The 19,291-nt window shown below is 35.1% G+C and overlaps 1 protein-coding gene across 3 annotated transcripts in view; it reads left to right on the top strand.

Moving 5' to 3' along the window:
• The window catches only part of CDC73 (cell division cycle 73), a 188,605-nt gene that overhangs the window by 64,735 nt on the left and 104,579 nt on the right, over positions 1-19,291 (top strand). For all 3 annotated transcript variants that reach the window (XR_012001792.1, XM_025991343.2, XM_025991342.2), the window contains exon 11: positions 13,730-13,787. Coding sequence is in view for 2 of the 3 variants with exons in the window: in XM_025991343.2 (XP_025847128.1) it covers positions 13,730-13,787 (58 nt within the window). In the remaining variant the exon portion in view is untranslated. The remainder of the gene's footprint in view (positions 1-13,729; positions 13,788-19,291) is intronic.

Here is a 19,291-nt window from a genome sequence, read left to right as displayed (position 1 = left end):
TACCCAAAATCAGATTACATGCTAAACCTACCTAAGCTAGTTAAGTGGCTTTTTTCCCTCCTTGTAGTTTCATTATCATAATACCCATTTTAAAGATGAGGAACCAGTGCTTAGAGTTGTAAATAATTATCCCAGATACCAGCTAATTATAGTAAGAGTCTATCTGGAAATTAAAGCAAGATTATCTAATTCTTTATGCTCTGTTCTTAACCATTTTACTAGGTAACACTGTTGGAGAATTTGTGGGAATTTTTTTATAGGACTGACACAGTGTACCAAGAAATCATTCATAGAATTATGAATGGATATTTATATTTTCATTATATTCACTTGTCAAACATGCATATTGATCAACTACTGTGTGCTGATATTTGTAGTTCGGCACCGTTTATTATGTGTTAGACAAAGATGATTTAGACACATTCCATACCTTTTCTCTAGGAAGGGTAAAACTATTATTTTTGCTGTTCTTTTGATTTGACTCTTTTTTAGTGTCCCACTGGATTTTATCATAGATCTTGGTTATTAAGAGAGCTCCATCACATAACCTGCTGGTTAATGGTTCCCTCAGTATTGGTTTGAGCCCCTGAATTCCCAGTGGACTATTGTCTCAACTATGCTTGCTATGAGGCAAGGGTTAATATAGCAAAAGAAACTCCTAGAAGCTAATAAAGTGCCTATCTACTTAATCAGAATTTACTTTAAATTCTTAGGTACACCTTCCATTGCTTTCTTAAATTTAAGTTAAACTGGCTAAAAACTTTACATAAAGTACAGAAAAACAGAGCAGACACAAGATAAAAGTTTCTTTAGTGACTTTTTCTAGCAACCTACATGTTTCTAGCCAAGAGAAACTGTAAAAATCTTATGACAGGCAAGCTTGTAGAAAGTTCTTCCTTTAGTCTAGTTTCTTTTAACATCTGAATTCTATGGTTAAACTTTCTTAGTAAATGTGACAGGTTTCTTTATCAAACTCAGGAAACTGGCAGCTATTTTGTTAAGTTTTATAGTTAAAAATGTCTTACAATTTTTAGTTGCATAGATCTGCTTTTTAATCTTATAACACGCCCCTGATGGGAAAAACAGGGTATTACAGTATTCTGTGTGTTTTGGCCAGAACTGTCCAGATTGGCTTTAGGGTTTTCCTGGGCATGTCTACAATAGTCCTCAGGAGGCAGAATTTAAAGACAAAATTTGTAGTGCCTCCTAATTCAGTTTCTATTGAGTATAGAAGTAATTACTACTTTATTCTTATGGCTTGTAGTTTTTGAGTCATTATGACATGATGAATCATGTATAGATTTGCTCACTAATAATAAAGATAATTCATTTTATGGAATTATACAACTTATATAAATTCAACTAAATATCCTTGGTGAGAAGAATAAGGAGAAAAAGAGTCTGGGGGATAACACTTCAGCCATGGCAGGTGATTCACTGAGAATGAGCAAATATCCTTGAATAATTTGAGAAGAGGAGATATGAATCTGGTTTTCCCTGCATTGGTCTTCATTCCTGTTTGTGCTTTAGTATGAGTAATTGGCCCCTAAATGCAAGCAATTTTTTTTTCCAGCCAGTGCTCACCTGAAGAACTAGTTATTTTTTCCAGTGCTGGAGAAAAATCTTAATGTTTTGAATCAGGTATTGTTTCCAACATAGTACTCTGAAAAATGCCATTTGGCATAGTTATTTAGAGACCAGCTTTAGTTTTAATTTAATCAGTCAAAAATTTTTGCATAGAGTAATGTTTGCTTAGAGTTTAAATCTTATGACTTAAGATCAGATGAAATCTTTTTCATTTGTATAAAAGATGTGGACAAATGGCATATTTTTGGCTGTTTAATATTAGTAAATAGTTTTCTCTTTTTGAAGAAAAATTACTGTGTTCATTAAGAGTTTACAGTTTTCCTTTGAAGTCAATAGATGATTTATGAACCAGTTTCACTTTTCCTTGAACTTACAAAGCAGAATTAGCCTGATTTCAAATTAGCAATCTCAGAATGACCACAAGTGTCAGTGTTTGCCTGCCTTATTTTTCTTCTTCAGTTTTCACCAACTTAAGCAGCAGATACTCAAATTGTTTAAGAGTTTCTTTTGACTGGAAAGCAGAGCTAAATTTAAGTGTCTCTTTCAGAACTAATTTTTAACACCCTTATTAGTTTTAGTTCATATAAACTATTAATGATCCTATCCTAAGGTAAAATATAAGCATTAAAATCAGCAGTAGTTTGTGTTATACTTGTATATTCTTTTTTTTTTTTTTAAGGATTTTATTTATTTATTCATGAGAGACGCAGAGAGAGAGGCAGAGACCTAGACAGAGGGAGAAGCAGGCTGCATGCAGGGAGCCCAATGTAGGACTTGATTCTGGGACCCCAGGATCACACCCTGAGCTGAATGCAGACGCTCAACCACTGAGCCACCCAAGTGTCCCAATGCTTTTTTTTCTGTGAGTTTCTTATATTGTAGCTGTTCAGTGTAACATAAATCAGCTAGACTCTCTCATTTATTATTTGGCACATAGGGTGTGTGTGAGTACCAATATTATTTGGTACTCTTGTTGAGAGCTTTGGTTCTCATTAGGGTAAATGCTGTTTTCTAGGAGGTGTTCTAGAAGTTTATGAGGGTATGTTAGGTTGACAAAATAATTGAAGAGCATTTAGTGAGTGAGGCCAGGAAAAGAGGTTTGTAGCCGGTAGGACAATTTTAAATGAAACATAATTAGAATACAAAGTGTATTTTGTAAAATGTTAACATATACTGACTTTTCTAGGTATATAACCCCAGTGTATATATATTGAAGAAGGTTGTGCTCAGCTTTGTTCTGAACTTGGCGAGTACTTCACCATTTTGAAAAATCCTGTTGCCTGTGGCAGTCAGGTTTGTAGTAGTTGGCTTACCAGTAGAGTGTACCAGTCTGTGAACAAGTGTAATTGTTACATTCACTTTGATTTTATGACTAGGTAGTAGCATTTGATTACTTTATTATGTCCTCTGGTGTAATTTCTGAGACTTAAAATATTTGTGCTTAGCATAAATTTCTTTTAAAATTTCATTTTTGTATTTATTAGGATACTAATTTTCATTTAAAAAATTGCATACATAGACTATTAAAAGAGGTCAATGTAAAATACTTTTTTTAAAAAAATACTTCTTAACACACAGGAGACATACTGAGTTTGATAAGTGTGAAGCTAAGTCAGTATCTTTGGATAAGTTCTTAAGTACCATACTCCCTACTCCTCAAAATATTGTTAGTATTTAAAAATTTAAACACTATCAATTCATTACAGAGCACAACAAACATTTTGTTAATTCAAGTAGATGTAGTGTGTTGAAACTTAAAATTCTGCTAAGTCAGTTAATTGGACATTAACTTCACAAAGAAGCATTATTACTCAAATATAAATTATTAGTATCAGAGAAAATGCTTTTTATTTAATAGCTTTAGTAGATAAAGAAAAAGTTGAAAATAAATAGAATGTTTTCCCCAAAGGGCTTTTTTGAAAAGAGTTGGGAGCATAAATATACTTGATTTTAAAATTCCCGGGACCTTTCTTCAGAATGATTATTTATGCTCTGATTGGAAATAGGAACTTTAGTATAAAGAAACTTTGAAAGGCAGAAAAGAGATAAAGGTTATAGGATTAGGAAGGAGAAATTTGTGACTTTGAGGTTTGATTTTTCTTCCCCTTCCCCAACTTAGAGGATGCCTAAGGGATTTACTTATATTCAACAAATACATTGAACATTTTTTATATGCAAGCTACAGAAAGATAGGAGATTTGTCATTTGGTTCCTTTTATTCAAGGTATTGATATGGTTCAGATACCTAGATCATTATATAGATAGCAAAATAACTGGAAGGAAATGTTATAGACTTATTTAAGCTTTTTCCCTTCAGTTTCAAATTGTCTTCTGTAATTCATTATGGTGTCACTCACTCTTGATTTCTGTTGTACTCGCCATTATTTTTTTCATCTCCCTGATTGTTTACTAACATATTGAGTCTGTTTCTTTTCCATGTCCTCAGAGTTGACCTTTATTTTTTTCTGTATTTCCTCTGTTAACTTTTCATAGATTTCCTTCTGTATTTCCTCCTCTTTTCTGTATTTCCTCTGTTAACTTTTCATAGATTTTATATTTATTAATATCTCTGGTGGGCACCTGGGTGGCACCTTTGGTTAAGCATCTATCTACCTTAGGCTCAGGTCATGATTCTGGGGTCCTGGGATCCAGTCCATTGTCAGGCTCCCTACTCAGCCAGGAGCCTGCCTCTCCCTCTCCCATTCTCCTTACTTATACACGTATGCAGTCTTTCTCTCTCTCTCTCACATTCTCTCTCTCCCTCTGTGTCTGTGTGTGTGTATCTGTCAAATAAATAAAATCTAAATAAAAAAAATCTCTGGCATTTATAATGTTACAGAGCATTTCAGTTGATATTGTGTGTGTGTGTGTGTATGTTAAGGGTAAGGGTCGATAGTTAAATATATACAGGTCTGTGTTTATTTTAGCTTCCTCAATTAGTTTATTGAATTATATTAAATAGCAGAACATTGAATGTTTTCTTTTAAAGTTTACGATATTATTATTTTCCTTTCTGCCGCTATTACCAGCAGCTATAATTATGTGATTCTCAAAACAATCAAATTTAGCTAATTCCAAACATGTACTCTTTGATAGAGGGAGATGGGAAGGAGAATATTGTTTATATTCACATGGAACAGAAGAAGAGCAATTTTTTATAATAAATTTATTTTTTATTGTTCAATTTACCAACATACAGAATAACACCCAGTGCTCATCCCGTCAAGTGCCCCCCTCAGTGCCCATCACCCATTCACCCCCACCCCCCGCCCTCTTCCCCTTCCACCACCCCTAGTTCGTTTCCCAGAGTTAGGAGTCTTTTTTTTTTTTTTTTTTTTTGGTAAAAAGAGCACTGCTTTATTTATTTATGATAGTCACAGAGAGAGAGGGGCAGAGACACAGGCAGAGGGAGAAGCAGGCTCCATGCACCAGGAGCCTAATGTGGGATTCGATCCCGGGTCTCCAGGATCGCGCCCTGGGCCAAAGGCAGGCGCCAAACCGCTGCGCCACCCAGGGATCCCCAGTTAGGAGTCTTTATGTTCTGTCTCCCTTTCTGATGTTTCCCACACATTTCAAGAAGAGCAATTTTATATGGCTATACCATCTTTGAAGAAACCCATATTGAATTATGTCTTCAGTCAGTTAATTGGACATTGAAGGTTATACTGCAATGGCATTGTTCCAAGTGACAAGGTATTACTTACATTAGAATAATAGAATTTTAGAACAGAATTAGATCTTTCTAATCATCTAAAAATCTAATTGTCTCATTGTGGAGTCAAGATAATCAAGACCCGAGAGGTGGTTTTCTCACAGCTCTACTCTTTAATATGTCAGAGCTGAAGCTAGAACCTGGAGTTCAAGATTTCTAAATCAACTGTTTTTTTCCCCACTGATTTACACTGCCTCTGGTTACATGAGTGTATTTGCTTTTAGTCCATAGACCCATAAGGTACACAAATGATCCCTTACCCCTGGCCCTCTCCACTATAAGGAAAATCCTGCCAGTTTTAAGTGAGAAAGATTGTGCTTTTATTAAACCTCAGTGGCACATATAAAAGAATTGCTCATTTGTGCCAGAAAAGGTATGTGGCCATTATAGACTTTGGTATTAAAGGAGATCAGTTTCTATGTTTTGGTTTGTTTCTAATTGCAGTTTTGTAATTACACATTTCATCTACATTTATGTGGATGTAATTTTTAAATCTGTAGATAAATAAATGAAAAATTTCCCCCCATTTTCTCATTATGCAAGAATACCCCTTTAAAGATTTTGTATTCTTTCTCACTCTTTTCCTCTCTTTTGATCCAAATTTCATTTGCTGTATTTGTATTGGAATCTCCAGAGAAGCAAATGGATGGATGGATGGATGGATGGGTGGATAAATGGATCGATGTATGGGTGGATGGGTGGATGGGGAGGAATTAGCACATGTGATTATGGAAATTAAAAAGTCCTAGGATTTGCAGTCAACAAGCTGGAGACCCAGGAGAGTTGAGGTTACAGCTCCAGTCTGAGGGTTGGTTCACAGGCAAAAGAACACTGATGTCTCAACTTGACAACAGCCAGGCAGAGAGCGAATTCTTTTTTACTTTGCCTTTTTGTTCTGTTCATTTTTTTTAGTGGATTCAGTGAGGTCCACCCACATTGGGGAGGGCAATCTGCTTTACTCAGTCTGTTGATTCAGAAGTTAATCTTACCCAGAAACATTCTCACAGACACATCCAGAAGGATTTTTTTTTAAATTTTTATTTATTTATGATAGTCACACAGAGAGAGAGAGAGAGAGAGGCAGAGACACAGGCAGAGGGAGAAGCAGGCTCCATGCACCGGGAGCCTGACGTGGGATTCGATCCCGGGTCTCCAGGATCGCGCCCTGGGCCAAAGGCAGGCGCCAAACCGCTGCGCCACCCAGGGATCCCCAGAAGGATTTTTTTTAAAGATATTATTTATTTATTAAGAGAGACATAGGTAGAGGGAGAAGCAGGCTCCCCAGGGAGCCTGATACGGGACTGGATCCCACAACTCCAGGATCATGCCCTGAGCCAAGGGCAGATGCTCAACGACTGAGCCACCCCGGGTGTCCCCAGAATGATGTTTTAACCAAATTATCTGGGCACCCCATTGCTCACTTGACACAAAATTAAACCTTCACAGTTACCTTCTGAAAAGCATTCTAGAGAATGGTAAATGGAAAATTGGTATTTAGATTTTTAATCAGTGAATATCTTCTTCTGTTATTCATAAGCACTTGTATTCTAGTTTGGTCTGTGACTGTGAAGAAAATGAATATTTATTCTCAGGTCAGAGTTTTAATTCTGTGAGTAGATTTGGGTAGGAATAGAATTTTTTTTTTTTAAATTTTTATTTATTTATGATAGTCACACAGAGGGAGAGAGAGAGGCAGAGACACAGGCAGAGGGAGAAGCAGGCTCCATGCACCAGGAGCCCGACGTGGGATTCGATCCCGGGTCTCCAGGATCGCGCCCTGGGCCAAAGGCAGGCGCCAAACCTCTGCGCCACCCAGGGATCCCAGAATTTTTGTTTTATCTTGAGATTAAAATACTTACTTTAGTCTATGCTCCTTAGATATCAAGTAGCAGAAACTTGCTCAGCTTAAGGAAGAAAAGGAAATATATTATAATGGTATAGGAATATTCTGCAGAACTCAAGACTGGGAAATATAAATTGGCCTTTAAAAGAGCATAGACATTGAAAAACTGTCAGGAATCAAGGAAGCTTTTCTGTTTTTGTCTGGTGCCATATGAATACTTGTCACTTTTTTGGTACCAGCTGTACGTACACCAGCTCTCTGGTCTTTTGTATACATAGTCCTCCTTAAAACCAGCCTGGTACAGATAACTGTAGCTCATATTGCTGAGCATATCTCTCACTGTTGATTTCCAACTCCAAAGGAGAGATGTGGAGGAGATATGATTGAGTCAGCTTGTTCATGAGTTTATCCCTTGTGGGTATAGTCCAGAGCTAAAAAGGGAGAAATAGAGTTTTCTCTTGAAAAGTCTGCCATCATTTGTAATTAGACTGTGTTTATTCTTTTAGCATACCTTGTGCTTTTTAAAATTTTTTTATTTATATTTATGATTTACCATTTTAAGTGTATAAATCAGTGTCATTAAGTATATCTATAATGTTATACAGCCATCACCACTCTGTAGCTTCATTCCAAATTAAAACTCTGTACACATTAAACAATTTCCTCTTGCCTTCTCCCCAGCCTCTGATAACCACTGTTCTATTTCTACGAATTTGGCTCTTCCAGGTACTTCATAGAAGTGCAATTCTCCTTTTTTTTTTTTTAAGTTGAATGATACTCCATTGGATGCATAAACTGTAATTTGTTTATCCATCTGTTTGTCAGTGGACATGTGGGTTGTTTTCACCTTTTGGCTATTGTGAATAATATTATGCACATCAACATACATTTAAATACATGGTCAGTAGGATGCCTGGGTGGCTCAGTGGTTGAGTGTCTGCGTCAGTGTTTGACTCAGGACGTGATCCCAGAGTTCCCAGATCGAGTCCTGCATTGGGCTCCTACATGGAGCTTGCTTCTCCTCCCTCTGCCTGTGTCTCTGCTTCTCTGTGTGTCTCTCATGAGTAAATAAATAAAATCTTTAAAAATACATACATACATACATACCTGGTCAAGTCCCTACTTTCTGTTCTTTTGGTTATATACCAAGAGTTGGAATTGCTGGATTATGTGGTAATTCTATATTTCATTTTTTGAGATACCACCATACTGTTTTTCATAGCAGCTACACATTTTACATTCCCACCAGCCATCACAGGGATTCTAATTTTTCCACATCGTTGTCAGTACTTGTTAATTTCAGTTGTGTGTTTGCTAATAGCTATCCTAATGGGTATGAAGTGATATTTCATTGTGGTTTGATGTGCATTTCCCAAATGATTAGTGATGGTTGAGTGTATTTTCATGTGCTTATTAACTATCTGGAGAATGGTCAGTTTCTTGGGAGAAATGTTTATTCAATGTTTTTTGCCCATTTTTGGATTGGGTTGTTTTTTGGTTTTCACTTGTAGGAGTTTTTTTGTTTTTGTTTTTGTTTTAAAGCTTATTTATGAGAGAGAGAGAGAGAGAGAGAGAGAGAGAGCTGTATTCGTGAGCAGAGAGAGGGACAAGCAGACTCAGTGTTAAGTGAGGAACTATAGGTGGCACTGGATCGCAAGACTGAGATCACGACCTGAGCTAAAAGCAAGAGTTGGACACTTAGCCACTCAGGTGTGCTTTTTTATCCCCTTTCCTTTTCTTTCCCTTTTCCTTTCCCTTTCCCTTTCTTTTCCCTTTTCTCTCCCTTCTTCTCCTTTCCTTTCCCTTCCTTTCCATTCTTTTGTTCTTTCTTTTCTTTCTTTCATTCTTCTAACTGTCCTGGCTGGAATTTCAGATGATATGTTGAATCAAGGTGGTGAAACTGGACATATTGTTCCAGATCTTAAGGGAAAAGCTTTCAGTCTTTCACCAATGAGGATGTTAGCTGTTGTGAGTTTTTCATATTTAATTTTTATCATATTGAAGAAGTTTCCTTTCATTCCTAGTTTGATAAGGTGTGTGTGATACTGTTTTTAAATCATGAAAGGGTGTTAAATTGTCAGGTACTTTTTCTGTATCAGTTGACATGTCATGTATTTCCCCTTCAATCTGTTAATATATATCTGTATCTATTGATTTTCATATGTCGAACCATCTTTGCATTCCAGTAATAAATGCCACTGGGTCATGGTGTGTAATCTTTTTAGTATACTGCTGAATTTGATTTGCCAGTTCTTTTCTTAAGAGAATGTTTCCTTATGGAAAGAAGTTGGTTTAATAATTATTAATTCTTCTTTATTTTGGACACTGAAATGAACATACACATACACATTTTAGAAAATACACATATGCACGTTACAAATAAGAATACATATGTAATTATAATTTTAAAACCTACATTCTCTGATCATTAAATTGCAGAACTTGGTGAAGGCAGGGACCACCTTGCTTTTGCCAGTTTATTTGGCATGCAGTGCTTTGGTGAATGTGTGTAGAATAAATAAATGTTGTTTAATTCTCTCAGTAATCATATATGTTTTCACCATTTTTATTTGACAGATTAAAACCGCTTAACAGTAGTGAATTAGTAATATTAAGGCAAATGGATTTGTTTTAATTAATGTATATTTTTTAAGGACCTACCATGCATCAAGCACACCACGGTAGTAATAGGCATTGGAGGCGTAATAGACAGTACCTGTCCTAAGTTAGCTTACAGTCTGAGAAAAACAGACAAGCAAATAGAGAATTCTATAGCAAAATGGGGGATTTGATAGAGGTTTCAAATCTATATAGTTTATAGAGATTCTCCAGTATATTTTAGAAACATGCTAGCTGTTTTCTGTGTTGGCAAATACTGTATGCATAATTATTCTGGTTATGGCAAATGTAAAAAAAAATATGCTTATAGCTTGTGTTTTGCTCTTGAAATCTCTTGTTTTCAGCCTCATTGTCATTTGTCTACTGAGTTGCAGTTGTCTTTTTCTACATCATTTTTCCAAAATACTTTTTTTTTTTTTAAGATTCACTCAGTGTACTTAAAATTCAGATGTTTTTAAAAAAAAGCATTCTAATATTTGGGAGTTCTAAATATCAAATCCAAATTTTAGGGATATGTGTTACTTTAGAAAGACAAAAACATATAAGGGTATAATGAATATTTCATTTTTAAAACATGTTACTTTTGATGTCATAAATATAGTAGTCAAAAAGGTAGATTATAAACATGTAGTCTGCATATATATTCTGTGTGTTTTATTCATTTAGAATTTTCAGTATTTTGTGAAGTTTCATATAAATAGCATTTTTCCAAATTAAGTACATATAATGTATTCCTTTTCATACTGATACTTGTCACAGATATTTTTCCTTATGGTATTACATATCAGGGTATTATTTTCTGCTTGTTTAAAGCAGCAAATACCAATATTGTCTTTCCTAGTACTGGAAGATTTTTAGATTTTCTCATTTGCTAAAATAAGGCAAGTAAGGATTATAAACAGCATACTTTGTTTTGCCTTGTTATGTTTTACAAAAAGGATTCTATCACTTCTCCCATTCTTATCTGTTATTCTTTTTCAGAGTGCCTCAAGTCTCAGTGGAAATTATAATTGTTCTGACTTTTCAAGAGAAAGCAGGTTTTCCTCTCCAGTTAGCACAACTTGTCAGCTCCTTTAGTTGTTTTTTTTTTGGTGGTGGTGGTTGTTTTTTGCTGATACTTTATTTTCCCAGATGGGTATTATTTTTCCCTCAATCCAGGTATCTTTAAAAATGTAGAACTGTCAGTCTCTTCCCCATATTACTGCCAAATTATTATTCCTGATTTTTAACATATGCCACTTTGTAGCCCTTGAAAAACTTCACCTCTGTTTCTTCATCTTTAAAAAGTGGTGTGGTTGGATTATATAGTGTCTGAGGTTCTTTATGCAATGACTTTTTATAATTTTATTTCAAAATAGTATGGATCGGAGTCAAATGAACTTTTAGCTCTTAGGGTTGGCTAGGTAGTCCTAAAATGGCTACGGCTGTAAACTTAACGACATGATTAGCAAAGATCTTCCCAGTTTTCTTTCAAGGATCCCACAGTCTCCAATTTAGTATCTGTATAGCTGTGTGTGTGTGTGTGTGTGTGTGTGTGTGTGTGTGTGTGTGAGAGAGAGAGAGAGAGAGAGAATGTGTGAATATGTGCTTGCAATTAAACTTGTGTTTACTAATTCCAAAATTAATCAAAATTATACTACAATGACTTTGGCAACCCAGAATTTTCAGTACATCTGAGAAGACAAAATTAAATAAAACTCGGTTACAACTAACAGTAACTCTGCTAAACTAAGTGAGATGAAAATGTGTATGGGAGTATATAGGTTGGTGAGATGAGGGCTTTTAAAGGTTCATATAATCAAGAATAAATTGGAGGGAGAATAGTCTTTCAGGGTATTATAACTAGATAGGTGTTATAAGGGATGTTGTATTTCACGTCTTTCTTGTGCATACTAGTATCATTCTGTCCTGCAGATGGGCTTTCCCTGTGAGTCAAGAGATATATGATCATCTGTAATGTTTGGTTTGCCACCTTTGCAGCCTTGTAGCTAGAGGTATAACTTACTAGTTCCAATATATAAAACATAACTCAGGGGAGAACTCTTAACTGACCTAGGCTAGGACACATGCCTCCTCCAGTAACCAAGGGCCAAGGCTTATTCCCAAAAAGAAATAATTTGGAGTAGAAGGTCATCAAGCAATGACAGCTTACTTTGCAAACAGAAAATACCCATTTTTTGATATTTAAAGAGGTCCCAGTATTGAGTTTACATAAAAGTAGATAAAAACACTTGAGTTGTGATTCGTTATGGAAAAGACTTTTTTCATATTACTTCTGTGTGCTTGTACCTTTTGCTGACCTGTGTTATAAGAGCTGTAGTCTGTTCATTTAGTATAGGTTTATTTTAACAGTAAGCTGAATCAGTTTGGTTCGGATAGTTCTCAATATGCACATAGTGCTGTTGTGTTCTTGTGATTTTGAACTTCGTCTACTCTTTTCAAAAGAAGGCTTTGATTTGGATCCAACCAGCCTTCTAGTCAAATGTAGACAGAAAGATGTGTGCATATGTGTGTACTCACTGTTCTTCCTGTCTCATTTCTTTTATTTTTTTCTGTTTCTGTGTGTACTTAAGACCCACTCCATGACTTAGTATTTACATATAAGGATTTCTAAGTAATATAGATAATGTTTATTTTATTTTCATGTTTATTATATAATATCGAGTTGATTCCTCTTTATGCAGGAACATGAGATGGAAAGCTGATATCTTTTTAATTGGTGTAGTTATTTAAAAACAACCATGGTATTGCCTACCATCCCAAATTATTTTACTATGCAAAATCTCAAGCTTTGAATGGTTAAAATTAAAGTTATTTAACAGTTATTTCTTTAGAAATGTTTCTGTGGTTCTTTTTTTTTTAATTCATTTATTTATGATAGTCACATAGAGAGAGAGAGAGAGAGAGAGAGAGGCAGAGACATAGGCAGAGGGAGAAGCAGGCTCCCTGCACTGGGAGCCCGATGTGAGATTCGATCCCGGGTCTCCAGGATCGCGCCCTGGGCCAAAGGCAGGCGCCAAACCGCTGCGCCACCCAGGGACCCCTGTGTCTGTGGTTCTAATACTGATTTTTATTATTATGGATTTATGGAACTTCCTGGTAGTTACCAAATTTCATTTCAGTTTGAGTACAACTAGAGTAAGATCTCCATGAATTACTAGTTGTTTTGAAAAGTACATTTGTAGTTATTTTTTCATTTGTAGCTTCCTATTAAGTGTGAACATGATTGAAACTGTTATACTAAAGACAACTTTTAAGTATCTTAAGCATTTCAGAGGCATCTAGTCCTGAGTGTATAATTGATACATTTCAATACTTAGCATAGTTTTTTCTGTATATTACATACTTAGTAATTAGTTGAGATTTGTTATTTAGTTAAAATTTTCAACCACTCTTAAATGTAACAAATCTCATCTTTATAAATGTGATTAATTTCCCTGAATATTTTAAAGGAATTTAATTTGAAATGTTCTTGGGGTTTTTAAATGCACTCCAGAAGTAACATCATGTACATCTTTCTAATGTGAGATTATGTATCATTTATTCATTTTGAGATTGTTTAATGGAATAAAGATTGACTTGATTTTAAAATGAGTAATAACATTGCTGCAAATATTGTCAACAATTAAGCAAATCATTGAATATTTGAATATTGTCAACAGTTGTCAACAATTAAGCAAATCATTGAATATTTGAAAAATATTACATGCTTACTATAACTACTGTATGGTAACAGTTTAAAATTATTTTCTTCTAAAGACTCCTGTTATTACTTCATGATCAATAGAATAAAAGATAAGAGAGGGGTTTTTTGTTTGTTTGTTTTTAATGCTTAGGATCATAACGTGTTCAGGGGAAGGGCTGATTGAGAAATACGGAGATACGGAATTTCATTGCAGTAATTAAATATAAGTGTTTATTATGTAAAGGAACTCTTACATCATGTGTCAATATTTATTCTTTTAAAGGAGGGTGCATCGGCTCGTAAGACTCAGACTCCTGCAGCACAGCCAGTACCAAGACCAGGTAAAAATACTAAACTTGGTGGTGGGGGTAGGGTGGGGGGTGTCTTGTTTTTTAATGGTCACAGTGAAATTTTTTTGATACATACAATGATTTGAAGGAGTTGAAATATTACTTAAAGTACTTCTAAAGTAATATAAGAACATTTGCTTGAAAAAATAGAGTTGAAGAGTTACAGAAGATTTTTTAGAAAATGATTTTAAGATCTTAGAAAAATGTTTTTAGAAAACTATTTATATGTACATATTCCCTCACCAATTCCTTATTCGAGAGTATGTATGGATGTGATCTCCTCCTCCCCTCCACCCCCCATTGGAAGCACACCACCATAATTTTAGTAGACTGATAAGCATTTTGATGCCTAGAATTTCAGAGGTCTGTGTTCTTGAGCATGTAAGATTTCTGCAATCAGTTTTGTAAAAGGTATGGTAAGCAAAGACGTTATTGAAGTTATTTTGGAAATATTTTTCTTCCCTCTTCCTATTTCCTAAAAAGATTGATCTTTATAAATGCATGTAGATATACCAACAATATTATACTCATTTTAGGTGTCCTGGGTATGATTTTGGTGTTTTATTTTTACATTTAGTGTAATTACAGTGTTAGCTATACCACATGTCTTTTTTACCTCATTAGTGCTATTGAAAATAACTGTCAAGAAAATGGAAAAGTCTTGGAAAGGCAGAGGCAAGAATAATAAATTGAGTGGTCTTCCTCTTAAATTTGGCAGTAGTATAGATCTAAAGGTATTTTTATTCATAGTATGTTTATAGGTGAACTCTAAAATTATGTAGATTATAGATAATATTTCTGGAAGCACTTTACAAGTACAATATTAAGGTTATATGTGGCTTATATTGGAATGCTTTTTATCTCACTGTGTCCTGGATTCATACATCTGAAGTTTGACATGACTAGTATTTACTTTTTTTTTTTTTTTTTTTTGAATGACAGTGGATTTGTTTGGAATTTCTGTGATTCCTGTTTCTGAGGATCAGTGGAGGAGTGCTTCATTAGCCATGTATTAAATTTGAAGCACATTGGATACATTTGTGTCAGATGACAGGACTGTGGGACTATTTTTAAGTAGAGAGGATCTTACCAAAAGCCATTATAACAGTATAAGGAAGAGCAATTAAATTCAATAAATATTAGTTGAATGCTTTCTATCTATGTACTCAGTGCCAAAAACTAGGAAAAGCTAAGAAGGAGTTCTTTTCAGAAAGTAAGAAAAAGTAAAGACAGTAGGAATTGGGCCCTAAAAATACAACCCGTGAAGTAGACGATACTATAGAAGCAGTTGAATGACTGATACAGAATTGTTTTTCTTTGGAAGGAAGAGATGGGAGGCTATTGTTGGTCAAGTCTAAAGATGATGACATTAGAAATTCAGAAATGGTATAAAAGGGGAGAAATCACCATCTGACATATCTAACCCAGTTTTTGGTTATTTGGCCGACAAAGGAAAGGGGTAGGGGGAAGCACTAATATCTGAATAAACGAGGTTGTTCAAACGTATCATGTGATAAAAGAAGTTAAGGGAGCTGGATTTTAACAGCCAGTTTTGTGACCTTGGCAAAGATCATATGTAAACTAAGGAGCACTCCGTCTTTTCAACTCTTAATATTCTGTCATTCTTCTTCAGTTGTTCTTGAGAGGGGTACTGGCGATTAAACTGATTGAGATTAATGTGAACTAATATCTCATGTGAGATCTCTTCTTCTTTTTCCGCAGTTTTTTAGCATTTATCAATAAAACCTGATTTGAGTGGATGTGTTAGGCAGTTTGTCATCTTTGTCTGATTAGTGAAATTTTCTTTTGCTGTATAAATGTTTATTTGTTTATGGGATGCTGCCCAATTTTGAATGAATATTGGATAGTGTATGACATACTCACTTATGTTATCTTTTCAAAATTGAAAAATATATGTATGATTGCTCAAAATCTGTCAGTGTAATATAGATGACAGATTATACATTTATAACTGTTATTTGTACATACAATTTAAATCATTTGGAAATGGGGTTTTGAACCACCATTTTGTTTTCCTCTTCTGTGGGACAACTCAGATATAGAGTTCCATTATTGATTGTTTTTTCCTTTTTGTTATTCTTTCACCACATGTTTATTTATCATCAATTGTGCCAGGCAAGTCCCCAGGTAAATTTGATATTTGAAAGTGTCTGCAGTTACTCCCAACTTCTTAACACTTATTTAGAGAATGTAACTAACAAAAAGCACATGTTTTTCAGTGGAATAGGAAGGATAAGCCTTTGATAAACTATAGGCTTATACCTTACTGTCACTTTCTTTTTAGAGTGTAAGTCTCTTGTACGGAACCCTGCTTCCTGCCTCTTTTTCATGCATATACAATGCGTACTTCACTTCTCCAGCTTTAATTTTTTATTTTTATTTCACAGATTCCCTGAAATGAGTATAAATGAGCCTATAGCTCTAATTTATCTGTTTAAATATGAGATTGAGAGAATTAGCCCTTGTGTATTTTAAACAGTTCTGGGTCTAGTATCTTATTCCATAGGTTTATATCTGTGTGCTGATGATTTTCAGATTTGTATGTCCAAATCAGACAGCTTTTCTTACATCTGGTATCTTATATAAACTGTTTAACATTTGGATATGCCATAGGCATCTTAAAACTGATGTATAACCTCTGTTCCCTGATGTTTTCTCCCAGGTGTCTTCTTCATGAATAAATAGCACCACTGTCAACTCTGCTTCTTAAGCAAAAAATTCAGCAGTTATTCTTCATTATTCACTTTTTGCATTTACGTCAGTGAGTTCTGTCAAATTTACCTTTTCTGTGTTTCAGATTTGTCTTTTCATCTCTACTACCACAACTTAAATCCAAACCATTATCATTCTCTAGACCAGTGCTGCTTGAAGTGTTAGTCCATGACCTATTTCTGGCTTCCAATAAGCTACATATGGAAATTGAGAGTACAATACTGTCACGACATCCAAGTGTGTGATCATTTTCTAGTAATTCATTGTTACTGAATTTTACTCACTTGACCTTGGATTGGAAATTTTTAAAATTTAAAAAATACTCTTATCTTTACACCTCATTTGAGTAGTACCACTGTGGACTGTTAATAGTTCTAACTGAGCTTTCTGCTTTCATGCTTGTCCCCTTTTGATCACTTATCTAAATCTTTTTTTTTTTTTTTTTTTTTTACTTATCTAAATCTATTGTTTTTCCTTTACAGAAGATGTGAAGATGTGACATGAAAATCAAGTTATGTCATTTTCTGGCTTAAAAGTTACAGGGTTTTCAGTGGCACTTAAATACAAACCTAACATCACCTAGAAAGCTTTTTATATATATTGATTTCTGCATATATTTTAAACCTCTTCTCCTGCCACTCTTTCTTTTGTCCCTATAGTCTATACATTTGCAGTTCCCTAAGCACAGCAGTTTCTTCCTGTCTTTGGCATTTGCTCACATTCCTCCCTCTAATCTGGGCTATTCGTCCACTTACTCTTTGCAAGTTGGCTCCTTGTCATCCTTGAATTCTCAGTTTAAACGCTACTTTTTTCAAGAGGTTCTCTAAAGCCAAAGCACACTTTTCTGTCAGTGTACACACCTTTTGTTCCTTAATATTGCATGTTCACATATGTTTATATGTTTTTGTGTGCTTACTTATTTATGGTCTGGCTCCCCTACTTTTACTGAAGGGTCTTTGAGGACAGGGACTGTTTCTGTTTTATTTATAATAATAAGAGGGCCTTGTACATAAGGCTCTGAATATTTAAGTGAAGACTGTTATTATATTAGAAATCAAATGTAGCAATCAATAATAATTATTCTCAGCTTGTAAATTTTCAGTCATGGCATTTGCTGAAGGCAGTGTTAGTGGCACTAGAAGCAGTAGCATTTAGGATCAGCTATAGCCAGAGTTTGCTAAATATTAAATATTTAGTCCTGATTAAGGACTTAACATGCATTGTTGTTTTTAAGATTCTCACAGCAGTTTTAAAATGTAGAAACTATTATTTTATATTTGAGGACAACTGATACAGAGCAGTCTATCAGTTCAACTTCCTAGGGTAATTTGCCTAGGAAGTGGCAAAATGGGGATAGGAATTGAGATCACTAATATATAGATTCTTGCTCTTAATCATTTTGCCATGTGGACTGGTGTTACTCTGCCCTTTCTTCTCTCCTCCCACTTTAAATCAAGCTTAACATAGTGCGTTTGTCATAGTGAATATACCTTGGTCTTTACTTAACCAGGGAACCTGTTCATATATTCTTTTGTAGCTATTTCTTACTAAGTCTCTAAACTTTATTTTTAATATGTGTGCTTTTATATTTTGTCTTTTTCTTATATGGGGTCTTCTCACTCTTGCATTTTTAGTAAGTGTTTTCCTAAATTCCTGAGTCCATTGTCTACTTCTTCACCAAACCATGGTGTTTCAGTCAAATCTTTTTTGTTGCTCCTCTTAGTCATTTTTTTTAAAAGATTTTATTTATTTATTCATGAGAGACAGAGAGAGAGAGAGAGAGGCAGAGACACAGGCAGAGGGAAAAGCAAGCTCTATATAGAGAGTCTAACATGGAACTTGATCCCGAGTCTCCAGGATCACACTCTGGGCTGCAGACGGCGCTAAACCGCTGTGCCACCAGGGCTGCCCTTCTTAGTCATTTTCATAGCAAGTCCCATCTCCTGTTATTCATGTATCTCTCCAACCTGTCATTACCTTATCCCTCCAACAACTACCAGATATTTACTGAGACTATATTGTGTTTCAGATGATGCTATCTCGCTAATCAGGTGTTCCTATGAGTCCTGTTTCTAAAAATGATTTAAGAAAGCTTTACTGTTTTTTTTCTCAGCAAGAAGAAAGGTATGAGAACACTATAATAAACATACATATATGTGAACTTTTATTTACATGTATCTTTCACTACCTAATGTGGCTAGAAAAATCATACTACTGGACTGATAAAATTTTATCACAATAAGTAGCTATACAAAAGAATACAAAGTATTAAGTGAAAATGTAGCATTTTACTGCTTTTAAAATAGAACACATTCCAAAAATGCATGTATCACTTTAAAAGTGGTAATCTGGGGGATCCCTGGGTGGCGCAGCGGTTTAGCGCCTGCCTTTGGCCCAGGGCGCGATCCTGGAGACCCGGGATCGAATCCCACATCAGGCTCCCGGTGCATGGAGCCTGCTTCTCCCTCTGCCTGTGTCTCTGCCTCTCTCTCTCTCTCTCACTGTGTGCCTATCATAAAATAAAATTAATTAAAAAAAAAAAATTAAAAGTGGTAATCTGTTTTTAACTGATGTTGAGTTAGAATTTTAAATCTCCTGAATTTTTATTTATTTTCATAATTTAAGAAAATGGAAATTCTGGGCCACATGGGTGGCTCACTGATTGAGCATCTGCCTTTGGCTCAGGTCATGATCTCCAGATCCTGGGATTGAGTCCCAGTCCCATATCAGGCTCCCTCTGTCTATGTCTCTGCCTCTCTCTC

Source organism: Vulpes vulpes, chromosome 5 (genome assembly GCF_048418805.1).
Source record: "Vulpes vulpes isolate BD-2025 chromosome 5, VulVul3, whole genome shotgun sequence".
In the NCBI taxonomy this organism is placed as follows: domain Eukaryota; kingdom Metazoa; phylum Chordata; class Mammalia; order Carnivora; family Canidae; genus Vulpes; species Vulpes vulpes.
Note: the sequence above shows the minus strand (reverse complement) of the source record. Positions and strands in the feature narration are given on the sequence as shown.